This window comes from Octodon degus, unplaced genomic scaffold (assembly GCF_000260255.1).
Source record: "Octodon degus isolate 3935 unplaced genomic scaffold, OctDeg1.0 scaffold00036, whole genome shotgun sequence".
NCBI classification, from domain to species: Eukaryota; Metazoa; Chordata; class Mammalia; order Rodentia; family Octodontidae; genus Octodon; species Octodon degus.
In genome coordinates this window covers 8742771-8759719 of record NW_004524612.1, presented here as the reverse complement: position 1 = coordinate 8759719, position 16949 = coordinate 8742771, and the positions used below count along the sequence as shown (strand labels likewise).

At 48.2% G+C, this 16949-nt stretch overlaps 1 protein-coding gene across 4 annotated transcripts in view; it reads right to left on the bottom strand.

Annotated features, from left to right (window-relative positions):
• The window catches only part of Slc39a14 (solute carrier family 39 member 14), a 41249-nt gene that overhangs the window by 9012 nt on the left and 15288 nt on the right, over positions 1-16949 (bottom strand). For 2 of the 4 annotated variants that reach the window (XM_023714590.1, XM_023714591.1), the window contains exons 2-5: positions 15783-15938; positions 4106-4381; positions 1938-2124; positions 801-970 (exon numbers count right to left, since the gene is read on the bottom strand). In XM_023714590.1, the coding sequence (XP_023570358.1) occupies positions 801-970; positions 1938-2124; positions 4106-4366 (618 nt within the window). In that variant the 5' untranslated portion in view covers positions 4367-4381; positions 15783-15938. The remainder of the gene's footprint in view (positions 1-800; positions 971-1937; positions 2125-4105; positions 4382-15782; positions 15939-16949) is intronic. The other 2 variants (XM_004630650.2, XM_004630651.2) reach the window with 2 other exon arrangements.

The window sequence follows — 16949 nt, the reverse complement described above, 5'->3', positions numbered from 1 at the left end:
CAAAATTATCAGACATTTTGTAACAGTAAAGGAAGGGTCCCCCCAGGAAGTCAGTCCTCTCAGGAGAAGGCCAAGATGCAAGGTACGATGGAGCTGTGCTCCTTTTCTTTCTTTTCGTTTTGCAACAGTGGGGATTGAACTCAGGGCCTTTACAATGAGCTCCATCTCGCAGTCTGTCTTTATGGTGAGGCAGGGTCCTCCTAAGCCACGAAGTTGCCTAGGCTGGGCTGCAAAGTGTGAGCCTCCTGCCTCAGCCTCCCATCGTGCTGGGATTACAAGGTGTGCCACCACAGCTGGCTTGTTTTGTGTTTTTAACTGTGCCTGTTCTGTCAAGGGTCTTTGTTCTAGTTCTGCTCTGCAAGCCACAAAAAATGGCTTGCTTAAAAATAGGGGCAATCTTACTTTTTAGGCCATTTTACATATCCATTTTCTTCTTCTGACTGCATTCAAGATGGATAATCCATTGGCCCCCAGGACAGATACTGTGATCACCTTCAAAACAGAGGGCTACCACATGCCCATCAGCTGCACGCTCCCTTGGGAGCTCTAACAGGGACCAAAAAGAAATCCCTAGCTGGGAACAAATGCTAAGAAACTTGCATCCAATGTCACCTGAAGAGGTCAGAGCACCGAGTGTCCGAGAGAGAGAGGGGCACTGAAATCCCAAGGAAGAAGTCATTGGTGGCCCTGGATATGGGGGTCAGTTTGTGTTTCAGGTGGTAGTCACCAAGTGCTTTAATGCACAGGGAGGGGACCTCAGCCAGGGGGGCTCAGTGGTGGCGCACATCTGTCTACTGCACCTCTGGGATGAGCTGGAAGAGTGCGTTAGAGAGCAGCGTTCCAATTGACAGGGCGATGAAGTAAGTGAGCACCCGGTGGAAAAACGCACGCTCCGTGCACGGCAAGACGAGGACTCCCAGGAGAGAGGCCAGGTTAATCAGCGAGACACTGAGGAAACCAAAGCCCCACACTGCGGAGGAACAAGAACAGATGGGGCCTCCATTACTGAGGGTGGGGCCACTGTGAATGCTGGGTGACTAGAATGACTGGGTGGGCAGAGACCCACTAGCCCCGTGGGGTCCGCCTCTAGTGTAGAACTGTGGAGGAGCCTCAAAAAACGCTGGCAGGGTCACTTACCTTTCAGATGGGAACTGGAGGACCACATGGAAGATTAAATACCATAAGTTAAACTATGACAGTGGAGACAGTGCCAGGTCAGGCAGCATGTGCTGGCACCAGAGAACTTCAGGGCAGTTGGGGCCTACAGTTGTGTGGTATGTGCTCACAGACAGAGATGAGCTCGCTGGCTGAGCACTGGGACAAGGGGACAAGGATGAAGCAGACCAAGTGAGATCTTAAAATGACAGAAGTGGGCATGATGGAGCTCATCTATAATCCTAGCAACTTATGAGGCTGAGCTAGGAAGATCACTATGAGTTCAAGGTCAGTCTGGGTTACACAGTGAGTTCAAGACCAGCCTGAAATACATAGTAGGACCCTGTCTCAAAGGTTGAGCTCTTTGTGGTTTAACAAAACCAAAACAAAAAGTAGGCAGTCAGGTGTGGCTGGTAGTGCATATCTATAATCCAGCAAGCAGGGAGCTGCAGTAGGAGGGTCCCATGTCAAAGCCCAGACTAGACTGAGCAACTTAGAAAGACCGTGACTCAAAAAAAAAAAAAGCTGGAGACTTGCACTGAGCTATAGTGCCAAGGTCTGAGTATAATCCCTAGTCCCACTAAAAACAAACTGAAAAACCTGAGGTCCAGCCCTCCGAGTGCTCACCAGCCATGCTGACCTGGGTCTCCTCACACTGCGGCAGAGCAGTCATGTGAATACAGTGCCACAATCAGCACCAGTGCTCTTTCCCCTCCAGGGCTTAGCGGCACACTACTCTGTGGGATGAGCCACACGCCAGTTCCCACACTGCCCTCTCTCACCTTCCAGGGCACTCGGCTTCCCCTCCTCCGTCTGCTCATTCTCCTCGTTCTCTTGGTTCTCAGCTGAGCAGGCCCGGGAGTTCAGCTGCTGTAGGACGGTGGGGCAGAATTCCTGGAACTCAGCCCTCCCAATCCTTGACTCATTGTTGAAGTTGTGGGCAGCGAAGAGCTCTTGAGAACTAAAGCACTAGAAAAAGACAGGTGAGAGCCATGAAACTGAAAAGCCCCTGGCTTCCCTGCTACTCATCCTTCCCTCCCAGAGACAAAAAGACAGAAAACTGGGGAGAGAGCTTGGCCGTCTAAGCACCTGCCTGGTAAGCATAAGAACTGGGGCTCAATCCTGGATACTGCATGCTGTGCTGGCCCCATGGCAAGCACGCCATCAAAACTGGGTATGGAGGCGCACATCTGTAATCCCAACACTGGGGAGGCTGAGACAGGAGGATCACTATGAATCCGAGCTACATAGTGAGACCCTGTACCAATTAAATATAAATAAAATTTTAAAAAATAGTTATATTAAAAAAGAAGATGGAAATAACAAAGCTTAAGAAATCTAGAGAAGCACCCCTAAGCACCTAACCTTGAAAACCTCACCAGTGGGCTGGGATTACAGCTCAGCAGAATAAGTGCCTGCCTGGCAAGTGCAAGGTCCCAAGCTCACTCCTCCAGTGCCAAAAAAAAAAAAAGAAAAGAAACAGAAAACTTCAGCAGTGGCCTTCTCCGACAGTCAGCCACCTGGAGAGGTTAGACACACAAAGCACACGTGTCTCGAAATGGCTACTGGGATAAGTTTTAGAAACAACCAGATCCCAGATTGTGGCAGTAGGGCGTGTTTTCTGGAATACATGCTGTATCTGCAGAGCTGAAGATATAAGCTCCATCTGGATTACCAAATCAGGGTGCCCATCTCAAATGCCAGGGAGCTGCTATGTTAAAATTCAGGCTCCAGAGTGTCCCTGGGCACTGGCATCTGTAGGGGCGGGGCTACCCATAACGTTCAGGCTGAAGATGTATTGACAGACGCAGGGAAAGAAAAGTCTGAAGATTCAGAGTTAGCTACTGGGCAAGTCCTGGCTGGCCAGCGGATGCGAGCACCCAGGCACCTTGGGAGGTACTGCGTTGGCAAGCAGCTCTCATGTGCCGTTACTGGGGAATGCTACAGTTTTACTAATTATACTTTATCCCCATACACTCCGAGCTTGTTGGGGCTAGCTCTGAGAACCAGCCCTCAGGGTGTGCTGACAACTGAAATTTCTGGGCTGATACACCAAGAGCTAAATGATCCCAGACACTGCTGCTGCCGCTGCTGCAGGACCCACATGGATGCCGCTGTACTGCCCCTGGCACCACTTGTGGACTTGGGGATTTTCCATACCTAGCTGGCTGCATCCATGCCACATGGTCCCCTTGCCCACTTTCTTGTGTCAAACTAGTCATCCTTCAAGAAATTCGGTTTTCAGACAGACCAGGGGTGAGCCTGAGTCTCAGTTCCTGTCCAGCCACAGCGTACAATGCTTCGTTTTTATTCCAGCTACCTCTGAGTTCCTCATCTTGACAGTAACCTCTTTAAATATGACTCATGTTTCTGTTTCCCATAACACTCAGCGCAGGGAGCAAAGCAAATATATCAGGATCCTGCTGGCTGGCTTGCGTGTGGCTGCCACAAATAGCATGACTTGGACCAGCCAAGATGATAGGAAGAAGGAGCACAGAACCAGCTTCCAAAAGACCTGGAGAGATTCTCTGGGTGCGGGTCCTGCTCCCTCCAGGAACTCCCAGAGGGTGCTCAGTGTTTTCTCTTGGATGAGAAGAAAATCCCTCTTGCACCTGGCATATCATTCATGTATGGGGCTTAGGGAAATGCAAGCTCTGCTGGAAATGCTGGGAGCCATGGCTTAGCAGTAGCTCCCTGTGAGCCTGGCACAGCCCCAAAGGAGGGGGAACTGAGAATCCCACTTCCTAGTGATCCTTTGCGAGGCTTCAAAGCTCCATGCAGGCCCAGAGTTGCTATTAAGCACACAGGCTATGCCGATCTACAGAGGCCAACAACCTGCCTGCGTGTTGCACCTGCCTGTCCCACGCGACCAAGCTGCTCAGCCACCCATGGTCCCATCAGCCAGGGAGCTGGGAGACCACTGGCCATCGTGGCCCAGAGGGAGCCTTACCATGGAGAGGTTCCTATGTTCCTGTGCATGCTGTGTGACGTTATCGCGGCCCACTCCCACATCCAGGTGATTGAGCAGGGCCTTCAGCTGTGGCAGGGTAAGGCTGCCCCCCTCGCCATACTGTTGCATGAGATCGTCCAGGAAAGAGGCAGCACTGATTGGTGGCTGCACTGCAGAGCCCAGTAGCTCCTGGGGAGCAGCGCTGCAGGTGAACAAGGCCAGCAGAAGGTAGCTGGGGAGGGCCGGGCGCAGCAGCACCATGTTGATCAGGTTCACCTGCAGGACAAGTCTGGGTGAAGGAGCTACCCCACTTACTCCCAATCCCCATGCCAAACATGAGGGTATCCCTTGACACCCTGAGTCTAGATGGCATCACGAGGTGACTTCAGCCCTTGTCTGCTCCCTCTGCCAAGCCTCAAAAGACTTTTCTTTCAAAGGGGATAGGGTGAGTCAGGTATGGTGGGACACATCTATAATCCCAGCACCCTGGGAAGCTGAGACAGGAAGATTGGTTTGATCCCAGCCTGGACAATTTAGTGACTTAGTAAGAACCTATCTCAAAAAATAATAAATAAATAAATAAATAGGCTGGGGATAGTTCAGTGCCAAGGCCCTGAGTTCAAACCTCAGGACCACTCAATGAAAGGCAGGGAGGGTTGGAGAAAATTTAATAAAAAGAACAAACTCAAAAGGTTTGACTAAACCAGGCATGGTGGTGGAGCATACCTATAAACCCACTGGGCTGAGGTAGAAGGATCACTGTGAGTTCAAGGCCAGCCTGGGCTACAAAGTGAAATAAAGCCCAGCCTGGACTACATACCAAGACCCTATCTCAAAAAGGAAAAAAAAAAAAAAAAAGGGTTGACGAAATTTAGAAGAAATAAAAGGGAGCCCAGAATATGACTCAACAGTATAGAGCGTCTAGCATGCAGGAGACCCTAGGTTCCATCCCTACTACCAAATAAATAATGTGGTTATGATTCTATAGAGCCCTTATCTTTTAGAGATACTGAAATAACCATGGATTAAGTGTTATCTCATCTGGATTTGCTTCAAGGCAATAAAGGAGGAGGGATGTGTAGGGAGCGAGGATGGAACAAGACTTCAAAGGAAGAAGCAACGTTAAAATAAGTGACAGGGCTGGGGAGACTGCTCAGTGGTCTAGGCGCCTGCCTGGCAAGTGCAGGGACCTAAGTTCAATCCTCAGTACTGCATGCTGTGCTGGACCCGAAACTGAGCGTGGTAGTGCATGCCTGTAATCCTAGCACTGAGGAGGCTGAGACAGGAGGATCATTATGAGTCTGAGCTGCATTGTGAGGCCCTGCATCCAATAAATAAATAAATAAATTAAAATAAAATAAAATAAGTGACAGACAAAGACTCTTCTGCCTATTGTTGTGCATGTCTGAAATTTTCCAAAGTAACCACCAAAAGAAAACATGTAAGATTTGCTCTAATCAAATTAAAAAATAAAAAGGCCTGCTGGGTGTAATGGTATATGCCTATAACCCCAGCATTTGGGAGGCTGAGGCAGGAGGAGGCTTGCTGCAAATTCAAGGCCAGCCTGGGTTACATAGTGAGACCCTGTGTTTAAACAAATAAAAAAAGCTGGGCGTGGTGGCACACACCTGTAATCCTAGCACTCAGGAGGCTGAGGCAGGAGGATTGTTGCAAGTTTGAGACCAGCTTGGGCTACAAAGTGAGCTCAAAGCCAACCTGAACTACACAGCGAGATCTCGTCTCAAAAAGACTAAATAAATACATACATAAATAAAAACAAAACCAGGAAAAAAAAATGGAAAAGGCTATCCTCAGGATGCTGTGCTGTGGTTAAGTACATCATATCAGTTTCACAGGATAGTATATAGACAAAAGCAATTAGGGTCATGGGTAGAATATTCTGTTTTTAAGGAGAATTACTGAGCACAGCCTTCTGGCTAACATCAAGTGTAGCAGTGGGAAGAACTGAGGAGGAGCACAGAAATGAGACCTAAAAGCAGCAGAGCTACTGCTGATCTTTTTATTAATCATTCGCCTTGCTTATTGAGGTTGAAATTTAATTTTAGTGACATAAGTGAATATCCGGCGTGGAAAATGCACTCCTGGGTCTCGGCCCTGGCAGTGGGGCCCTCCCAGGCAGCAGGCCAGGCCCTGCCTCTGTGCGCCACTCTCTGGGGCTCTGCTTGTGACGGAGCAGGATTGGAGCAGCTAGGAACTGAACTCTGGCCCTGCCAGTTCTGGACAGTGTCACCTTCAGTAACTTATTTAGCTAGAGACAACAGAGAATGAGCCAGGGCAGCCGTGCAGCTTACTGCGGCCACAAGGATAGACAAACAGGGCTTGAATTCCCATATCCACCTCGCAATGACTCAAGCTCTCTGTTTTCTCATGTATAAAATGAAGCCCACCTCTGGGGTTACTGTGAGGGCTTCAATGGCACACACTAGGGAAGAGGGGTACCTAACCTCATGGGCTCAAAACCCGGCAAGAGTGATTCTGATTGGCAGGATTTCCAACTTTAGCCAGTCTCCCCAACCTCCCAAATGTTAGGAAGCCCCTGTGGCTAACTTTGCGTTAACTAAAATGGTCCCAATTCCAGGTCTCTTTGGGCATGGACATCGAGTAAGTCCCCTGCCACTGTACAATGTGTCATTCCCACTTTAGCCTCTGCACAAGTGGCATGCTCAGAACCTGGGGACACACAACGTGTACTCCACTCTTTGGTGAAATATACTTCACATTGCACGAATGGATGGATGGATTGGGCATCAGCAAAATGAAGGGATAGAAAAGTGTTAGCTTGAGACTTTTGAATCTCCACTCAGAACCAAAAGTCAAACAACAGCAAAGGGGTGGATCTTAAGCAAATATTAAAATCCACATACAGAGAACACATTACCCACCCCAGGCAGCCAGAGCAGCACGTGTGCAGTGCTGTCAATGTGGGAGAGCAGGCTGGCCCATGTGGGCTCAACAGAGGGGAGGCAAGGGCCTGCCTGACAACACTGGCGTTTGCAGAGGGCAGACCTTGCTGGGCACTTGGAACACATTGTTTCCTTTCAAAGAAGTTGGTGAACTTTACCTTACCTAACAGATAAGGGAGACAGGGCTCAGAGATTAGGAGATGTGCCTGCAGCCAGCAAAGCCAGAAATAGAATCTATCATGAAGTGAAGCCAGGGCTAGACAGTAATGTGTGGTCCTCCACATTCAGATATAAAATGCATCCTGGATGCCGTGGGCAACCACAAGGTCTACAGGCTTCTGAGCAGATCTGGTGACTTCTATCCACACACAGATCTCCAAGAGCTAGTGGGGAGCCCCCAGGATGCCTCAGAAGCCACACAGAATTCCAGGTGCCTGCTGTAGACCACAGAACAGAACAAATGACTGTACCCCTTTCTAACCTACTCCTCAAATTTATCTGCAGCAACTTCAAAACACTTGAAAAAGCAAAAATTCTGTAAGGGTGGGCGACGTGGATGAGCACTAGCCCAGAGGTAAGCTCTGGCCAAGCATTCACTGTCCCCTGGCCCAGAGGCCCTTGCCTAGCTGCTAGCACAGCCTGGAGCCCCAGAAAGAGGCACTTCTGGCTATAGCATGAGAAAGATAAAAAAGGCCAGGTATGGTGGTATAGACCTGTAATCTAAGATCTCTGGGAGGCTGAGGCTAGAGGACTGCAAGTTCCAGGTCAACCTGGGGCAAGAGCAATTCAGTGAGACCTTGTCTAAAAACTGAAAGTTGGGGACTGAACCAGTGGCCTTTGCACTGAGCTACATCCCCACTCCTTGTAAATTTTGTTTTGTTTTGTCTTCAGACAGGATCTTAGTGACAGGTAAGTCACTAAGTAGCTCTGGCTGCATTTGAACTTGTGGGAGGTTTTATAATAAAATGCTGAAATATTTTTCTAGTATCAAAACATAAATAAATAAATAAAAATTGAAAGCCTTGGGGGTGTTGCTCAGGGTGAAGGCCCTGTGTTCAATCTCCAGGACCACAAAGAGGGGAAGGGAAGAGGGGGCGGACAGATGGGGGCAAGCCACAGAGCCACCTTTACTTCTCCCAGGTGACCTTCTCCTTCTCTCCCTGCTGGCACAGCTGCACTTGTCTGTAACAGAATATGCTGCTTTGGTGGCAGCCGTAACAGAGCACCAGAGCTCTGATGAGCTCCACGAGCCGGAGGGAGGTCTGATGCTGAGCTCGCACGGCCCCAAGACCTCTTCAAACCCAGCGAGCCAGGCCTTTTGGCAGACACGGATGGGGAGTTTTCTGCTCCAGTAGGGACTTTTCTTTCCTTCTTAACTGTAAGTTATTCTTAGCCAAAAAAAAAAAAAAAAAAAGGTTTATAAAAGATTCTTTGGCAAAAAGAAGAGAAGAAGAAAACAGGCCGTTCTTGCTGCGGCTGGGAAGGTGAGGCGGGGTGCAGGTCCTGGCTGCCAGCCCCACTGGGCCACTGGAGTCATCCCCAAGCAGCTGAGCCACACATGTGCCAGGGGTGCTAGGGACAGAGGGTGACAGAATGAGGAGAAGGAAGATGGCAAAGGCACAGACCATAGAGAAGCGGGGTCTCACTGCTTCTGTCCCCTTGGTGCAGGGTCCAAGGAAGAAATGATTCTAGTGCCTTGGGTTGGTCTCTCAGTGCTACGCCAGGCCCAATTTCAGGCAAGAGAATGAAAGATACAGGAAGTCAGCAAGCCAAGCTGCTTATTCCAGAACCTTCTGTAAGACTATAGATGTTTCCTTGCCATCCTAGGGGCTCCTAAATTAGAATCCCACCTGCTGTTGCTGCTTCATTGGGTCTAGAAGCACTTTATCCACAGTAGCAGTTCTGTTCTGTAGGTGGACCCATTTTACCACTGTGTTTCCCACACTTTATTTTTCTTAAACCCACCTCCTCTCAACAACCCTCTCTACAACTGGCTTCTGGTCTGCCCAGTGCTATCTCCTTCACCTTGGGGCCCTTACCTGAGCTCTACACCTTCACAACTGTGAGCTTTTCTTTATCAAAGACTCAACCTCATGCCTTACTTGATAGTAACAAAAAAACAAAACAAAACAGAAAAATGGACTAATAGGAAATAATACTCATAGTTTTATGAGTATTTAAGATGAAATATGTTGAAATGTTCTATAGATTTAAGATGGAGAATTGAAATGGCAGAATTTCCCTCTTGCTGATAATAAGCAAACTAAATTATAGAAAAAAGAAGCAAATAAATTCACCAACAGCCAACAAGCAGGGAAACAGTCATAAACATATCAGTAACTTCAAGGCCAGAGGGAAAGAAAGCAACAAGGGCAGCACCACACGCCACTCAACACCTGCTCCTACCCAATCCTGACCACACAATGAGAACTAACTGGAATTCTCATTAAGGTCCCCAAATCTGCCAAGAAGTGAACTGCCACCCATTCTTTGTCCTCTTCAATCAAGGAGCAGGAAAAGCTATCAGAGCAGGGGCACACAAAACTGGAACAAGAACAAATGCTTTGGCTGGGCATGGAGGGGCATGCCTGTAATCTGGTGCTGGAGAGGCTAAAGCAAGAAGACCATCAAAAGTTCGAGGCCAACACTCCTAGTGAATTCAAGAGCAGCCTAAACTACTTAAGGAGAACCTGTCTCAAACCCTCCCTGCCAAAAAAGACTGAGTTTCAAGGGAAATCAGGGCTCGTGGGCCACATATGTGACTGGATAAAGAAGCCAGGAATATATTCCTTCCTTCCCTTCTAAAAGAATGGGAACCACCCCCAAGTAAATGCACTGACCTATGTTACAGGGACCATTCACAAAGTCCCAGAACAGAGCATAGCCTAGCCCCCCATCTATTCATCATTCTTCCTCACACCCCGAAAGCGGATCGCAGACACCTAGCTCCTGGCAGGGTGTGGCTGAGATGGAGACAGAGCAGCTGCAACCCTGTAGGAGGAAAGTTACTTGAAAATTACTTATTTCAGCATCCAAAGAATGTCCACGCCAAGCAGGTAGAAAGTAATGGCTGCCAAGGAGCAGACAGGAGCCAATAGGTGGGTCAACCTATAGGAAAGTGTGATTCTGGAAGCGGCTCCACACAACTGATGCAACTCCAATAACTTAAGGTCCCCAAATCTGCCAAGAGGTGAACTTCCATACATTCTTTATCCATTTGATGACCACAGACTTGTAAAGAGGAGAACTACAATCAATGAGGAGCCAGGCGTGGTGGGGCAACACTTGCAATCCCAGCACTTGGGAGGCTGAGGCAGGATGATCGAAGCAAGTTCAAGCCCAGCCTGCACTATATTGTGAGACCTTGTCTTGAAAGAAAGAAAGAAAGAAAGAAAGAAAGAAAGAAAGAAAGAAAGAAAGAAAGGAAGGAAGGAAGGAAGGAAGAAAGAGAGAGGAGATGCAGGCTTGCAAAGGAAAAGATGAACCAAAAGACATCGCTGGGGAACCAGTTCATTACAATGGATGGAGTATCTGGAACTTGGAGCAGGGATAGCGATGAAGACAAGTTCTGAGATGGCCACAGAGAGCGCTGATGGAAAAGGCACTCACAGCAAAGTGGAGCACACACGAGACCCAAGGAATGGGAGGTGTGTGCAAGATAACGCGAGACTGCTGTGAGTGAACAGGAAAAACAGCTCGGAGGATGGAAATAATGTACTCTACTCCACAAATGTTCACGATGGGAACTGTCCGGCTCAGCTACTCAATGAAGACATTTTTAGACAGCCAGAAGTATTTGCGGGGACTGGGGGCTGCTTGCTTCGTTTTGGTTTTTCTGGTAAGCACTGTACCACTGGGCTACAACTCCAGCCAGAAAATTCCCCCTCTTCTAGAAGCATTTATTGTAAAGTGGAAGAACATTCAGACTACCTTCACCTTCCCCACAGCAACATGCAGCAAATTCAAGAATATTTCTTGTGATTCTAAGGGGAAGAAAATATGGACCAAAAATATTATTCTTAGCCAAAATCCACTACAAATTTGCTCAAGGTTTTTGTTTTGTTTTGTTTTTTAATTTGAGGTTGGACTCAAACGCTCTAGGCCTGGTGAAGACTAATGGGTTCTCCAGCATGAAAGTCGTCAGAGAATACAGGGAGAAAACTTAACAAAGAAAACACAGTAAAGCAGGACAGAAATAAAGAGCTGAGGAATACAGACCATGTGAGACAGTGATGGTAAGTATTAAATTCTCCAAATAAGTAATTAAAACTCATTAATTATAAGGATTATGGTTACAGGACACAGTGCATATTATAAAATGAACAATAATATAATTAGTACCATAAGGAGGGGAAAAAGGTAAATGAGAACAAACGCGAGAGTTCTAATACCTTCATTTTTCATAGCAAAGAGTCAATAGATACTGTCTGAAAAGAAAACAAGTAACTCACGAGCTATTTTCTTTACTAAGTAATTAGCTCTGTGAATAACACATTTCTTTAAAGCTTCATGTTCTCTTTAATTTTATGGTAGTTTCTTCTTCCACTGAATTCACAGAAATTATAATACTTTTTCCATACAAGTCTTTCTACTTCTCCATATTCATTTATGAGGGGCTATCTATGGCTGAAAAGTATATGGAATAATGTTCACATGATGCTGCTGATGGATTTATCTGAGGGTAAAACTGAAGCATGAAATGGTTTTCATTTGCTTTTCTTTGATGGGGGAATGGAGCTGCTGGAAATTGAACCCAGGGCTGTATGTATGCTAGCAAGAGCTCTACCACTGAGCTACATATACATCTCCAGTCTTGCCTCTGTTTTCCTTTACTTCAACCTATTGTTTTGTCCCAGCTAGGGCTCAGGGCTCAGCAATATAGAAAGCACACTGATCAGAAGCACTTTCTTAATGTGGTACAAAACCTGGAACCCAAAGAAACAATTACTGATAATGCCGGACTCCAAAATCTGCCAAGTGGTATTTACACGCACACTTCGGTGTCTGTACAGTGGTAAGGTCTGCAGTTAGAAAACCTGCAGCCTCCAGCCACCTGAGACACTTCTCTGGGGTTTGAGGAGCTTAGAGAAGTATCCAGCCTCCCCTCCCCTTTCCTCATGAACATGGTCCAAGCGGTGAAACCTTCGCCCAAGCAGAGGGCAAATATTAGTTTGAAAACCAGCCGTTGCTCAGCCTTGCCTGGGCAGCCCATGCACTAAATGGGTCCATTCTTTGACTTGTGCTTCTTCTGCCCTCCCACCTCACCGCTCTTCTACACACCCTACAAGGATGCGGGGCCTCCAGCACTGGCACTGCCACAGGCCATGTAGGGCTGGAGATTTCCACGCCATGCAGGAGGCTGTGGGCAGGGCCCCTAGAAGCAGGGAAACCTCCTGCTCCTGGGAGGGGCAGGATGGGAAAATTAAAAAAACCTCAGTGGTGTCCAGAAGCAGGGAAGAGAATTAGAGCCAGCTGCCTGTTGATCATCAGCCAATATTTACTAAGCCCTCTGTGTCAGCGCCTGGGGGAGGAGGTTAGGAGGCCACAGACTGTAGCCAGGAACTACAGCAGGCCTGAGAAGGCTTATGTAGCCCCACGCTGAGCTCAGGGAGGGAGTAAACAGCAGCGGTGCATTCCCCAGCTCTGGCCCAGCTGCAGATCTGCAGGACACAGGGCATCCAAGAGTGACTGAGTCAGGCAGGCAGCAGGCAGGGAAGGGCCCGAGGGACCTGCCCATGCCCCACACCACCCAGGCCGGGAAAGTGTCAGCCCTCTTCTCGTATGTGTCCATCATCCATTCCCAGACACCAGATTGCAAAAGTCTGACCTGCTGTCCCTCTCTGTTGGCTCCTGTTGATCAGACCCCAGGCTCCAGTGTATGGCTTAGGAAACAAGGTGCCGCTCACATCTGCCACTTATGTCACCCACTTGAAGCAAAATTCCCCTGCTTGTTACTTAGGGTCAAATAAACAAACACTATGATCTCATGGCCTGATGAGAGAGCATGACAACTCCGGGTCCAAATGTGGCACCTGACAGTAATACAGCACGTGGGGCCCGCTCTGTTGAAGTGTGAAATGACCAAGCTGCAGAGCCACTCGTGAGACATGCTTTCAGGACACACAGCACAGCCCTTTGGGTCAGTCAGCTCCTCCTGGTTTCTTAACCTCTGGTGACAATGCCCTTGCCTCTCCTGGAACGCCTCTCAGAGCTCATCTCAGTTACCACCTCTTCCAGGAAGCCTTCTTGGATGGCTCTTAGCCCTTTTTCCCCACTACACTGGACACCTAACAACACTGTCTCCTTGGAAATTCCCTAGCTCAATTTTTCTTCCTTAAAGACAAAGGTCATCTGCTCCAACGCAGGCCTGGCACAGTACTGGGCACAAGGGGCTGGAAGCAGAACATTCCTGCTGGGACCTAAGAAGTGCAACTTCTCTGACTGACATCACATGGCTGCTACAGCCTGATAGACAGTGAGTGCAGCACGTGGGGCATCCCATGGCCCTGGGCCAGGTCTGCCCCGAATCACCGGAAGTTAGCCTACCATCTGTCTGTCTTCAGGACAATTCCTTAACCTTGAAGTTCATTTATACTAACTGGACTAAAACTAGCTTATACTACCAGAATGTTTTGAGACAGGGTCTCAGTATACATAGTTCAGGTTGATGGTGAATTATGTAACCTAGGCTGACCTCAGATTTGCAGCAATTTTCTTTCCTCAGCCTCCCAGGTGCTGGGATTACAAATGTGTACCACCATACCCAACTATATCTACCATATTTAATATGCAATCCAATCCAGGTGTGGTGGTACACACCTGCAATCCCAGCAGTCTAGGAGGCTGAGGTAGATGGATGGCAAGTTCAAGTCCAGCCTGGAAAATTTATTTTGATCCAATCTCCAAGTTAGGAATAGAGAAGAATGTGGTTTTTTACACAATGGAATACTACTCTGTCAAAAAGAAGGATAAGCTCAAGGTGTTTCTAGCTAAATGGTTACACCTTGAGGCCACACCATTAAGTGAAATAAATCAGACACATATTTAAATACTGTGTTGTTTCTCTAGCGTGAGAAACCAGAAAGGTGAATAAGGTCCAGAATGTATAATAGATACTGAGAAACAGAAAGAAATGTTCAAATGAGAAGGGGACCAAGGGAGGAGGAGAGAAAAAGAAATGAAGGGACAAGGAAAAGAATAGAAGGAAAAAATGGAAACAAAACTTTTGTAAATAAGGAGGGAAAGAGGTGTTGGAAAGAAAGAGGAGGGAATGGGAAAAAAGAACAAGATATATCATGCACAGGTACAAATCCCCTATGATAAATGTGATTATTATGTGTATCTAAAATGTACCAGTAAATTTTTTTAAATGCAAAAAAAAGAAAGAAAAAAGAAAAAAAAATCACCAGATGTGGTGGTATACACCTTTAATCCCAGGACTCAGGAGGCTGAGGCAAGAGGGCTGGCAAGAGTTCAAGCCCAGCCTGCACTACACAGGCAAACCCTATCTTGGGGTGGGGAGGAATCAATCATTCATCAATCAATACCTTTTTAAAAAATGAAAGGAGCTGGGTGTGGTGGTGCATGCCTGTAATCCCAGCACTTGGGAGGCTGCAAGAGGATCATTTTGAGTTTGAGATCAGCCTAGGCTACAAAGTGAGAAAGTGAGCTCAAGTCCAGCCTGAACTGCATAGCGAGACTATCACAAAAGAAGTAACACCCCGCCAAAAAAAAAAAAAAAAAAAAAAACAGGGGCCAGGAAGATGGCTCAGTGGAATAAGCACTTCCCTGGCAAGCTCAAAGGCCTGAGTTCAATCCCCGGTTTCCCCAAAAAAAAAAAAAAAAAGGAAAATAAAAAAAACAACCCAAAGGCACACTAGCATCTGGATGCAGAGGCATGTAGTTCCAGCGTTCTGGGAGGCTGAGACAGAGGATCACAAGTTTGAGCCCAGCCTGCGCAACTTAAGGGAGACTCTTTCTCAAAATACAGCAGGAAAATTAAGCTGAGCCAGGGCAAAGCTCCATGCAAAGGCCCTGGGCTTAATCCTCAGTACTGGAACAATGCAAAAGTTCATTCATTTACTAAACACTCCTCGCCTGCCAAATCCCTTCCCTTCCACAGAAGAAAACTCACCCTCATGAGCACAGCACAGGAGGGCTGGGAGGTTGGCTGGGTGATGTAGGCAGAGGTAGCTTCTGCAGGATAGTAAGTGGGCAGGAGGCGCAGTGGAGGAGCAGAAGCAGCGGCTCAGGCCGAGCTCCCGGGCTGCTCCCAGGACCGCGGTGCGGAACTGGGCTGCCAAGGAGCTTTGGCCTCTGCTGCTACTGGGCAGCAACTGCATGAGGAAGCCACCCGCTCCAGAATTATGCCACACTGCCGGGGCCACGCCAGCAAAGGGGATGTCCCAGGATCTGCCCCAGGGCGGTGGCCAACTTCTTCCCACCAGCCAGGAATAAGCACATCTAACTGGCAGAATCTGAATCATACTGGGGATTTCACAGCAAAAACATCTGGAAAAAGCAAGTTTTTTGGAATTTTTGGGGGCGTGTGTGTGTGTGTGTGTGTGTGTGTGTGTGTGTGTGTGTGTTTGGCGTTAAGGATCAAACCCAGGGCTAGCAAAGGCTAGGTGAGCTACACAGCAGCCCTGACACATCCAGCTTCTGATTGTCCTTTAGCAGGGCGGGACGTAATGCAATACACACAGGAGGTGCCATTTCAGAACAGGCTAGGACCCCAGGAGTAACCCGGTTACCTTAGTGTGGACAACCAGAGAGCAAACGAGCCGGCGGGTACCATACACTCTCGGGTGTGCCAGGCCCAGCGCAGGGAGTGGCAGGAAGTGAAGCTCGCAGCACAGGTGACGTCGGAGGCCAGAGCAGCTCCCCCAGTGAAATGCTCCAGCTGAGACCTGTGAGACACACAAAGCGAGTTCAGCGAAGGGGACGCCAGGTGGTGGGTACTCCAGGATTCGCAGCTGTGTTTGGATACTGGCAGGCTGAGCATGGTGCACACACCCATAATTCCAGCATTCAGGAGGCTGAGGCAGGAAGATCGCCACAGGTTCCCAGCCAGTCTGGACTATAAGCATAGCGAGACTGTCCTTAAAAATTAAGTACAATAAAATGCAAAGCAAAATGAAAAACATTGAGACTCAGTGAAGATGGCACATGTTATGGACTTAGTGTCCACAGTGGCTTACATAAGAACCTGCAGGGAGTGAAAAACAGCCTACAAAAGTGGAGCAGGGACCACTCTGCAGGCACGTGAACATGGCTGAACTTTATCCAGGGGACAGGGAGCTCATTTTTAAAAAGGAACATCCAGGTTCAGTGTCATCTGCTTGTTTTTGCAGTGCTAGGGATCAAACCCAGAGCCTTGTACATGCCAGGCAAGCGCTCTGTCACTGTTACATCCCCAGCTTGGCTGTTGTCTGGAGAATGGCCAGGAACTGGGGAACCAGGCAGAAGTCTCCCCAGCTGTGCTGGTGGAAACTTGAGGGCAACGCTCCTTCCTGTCAGTTCTGGGCTTCCCAGCAACCCTGCCTAGGGCTGTGCCCTCTCCCCCCCCCCACCCACTGGAGAATGGACAGGTCCCTTGCCAGAGGACACAAGCAGAGCTTAGAAAAGACCAGCTCCAACTGCCACGGCAGTGCATACCAGTAATCCTAGCACTTGGGAGGTTGAGACAAGAAGATCACTCAGTTTGAGACCAGTGAGAGGACTATAGAGTAAGTTCAAGGCCAGTCTGAACTTCTGAGAGCCTGTCTCAAAAAAGACAACAAAGACCACCACCATCTATCACCTGAGCACTGTGTCAACTGTGCTCAGTTCTCTTGCTGTGCAGGTGGGTCATCTGGAAACTCCAGCTCTCCCTGGTAATACTGTGGGCAAAAAAACCCCTGAAGGCAGGATTGTCTGCC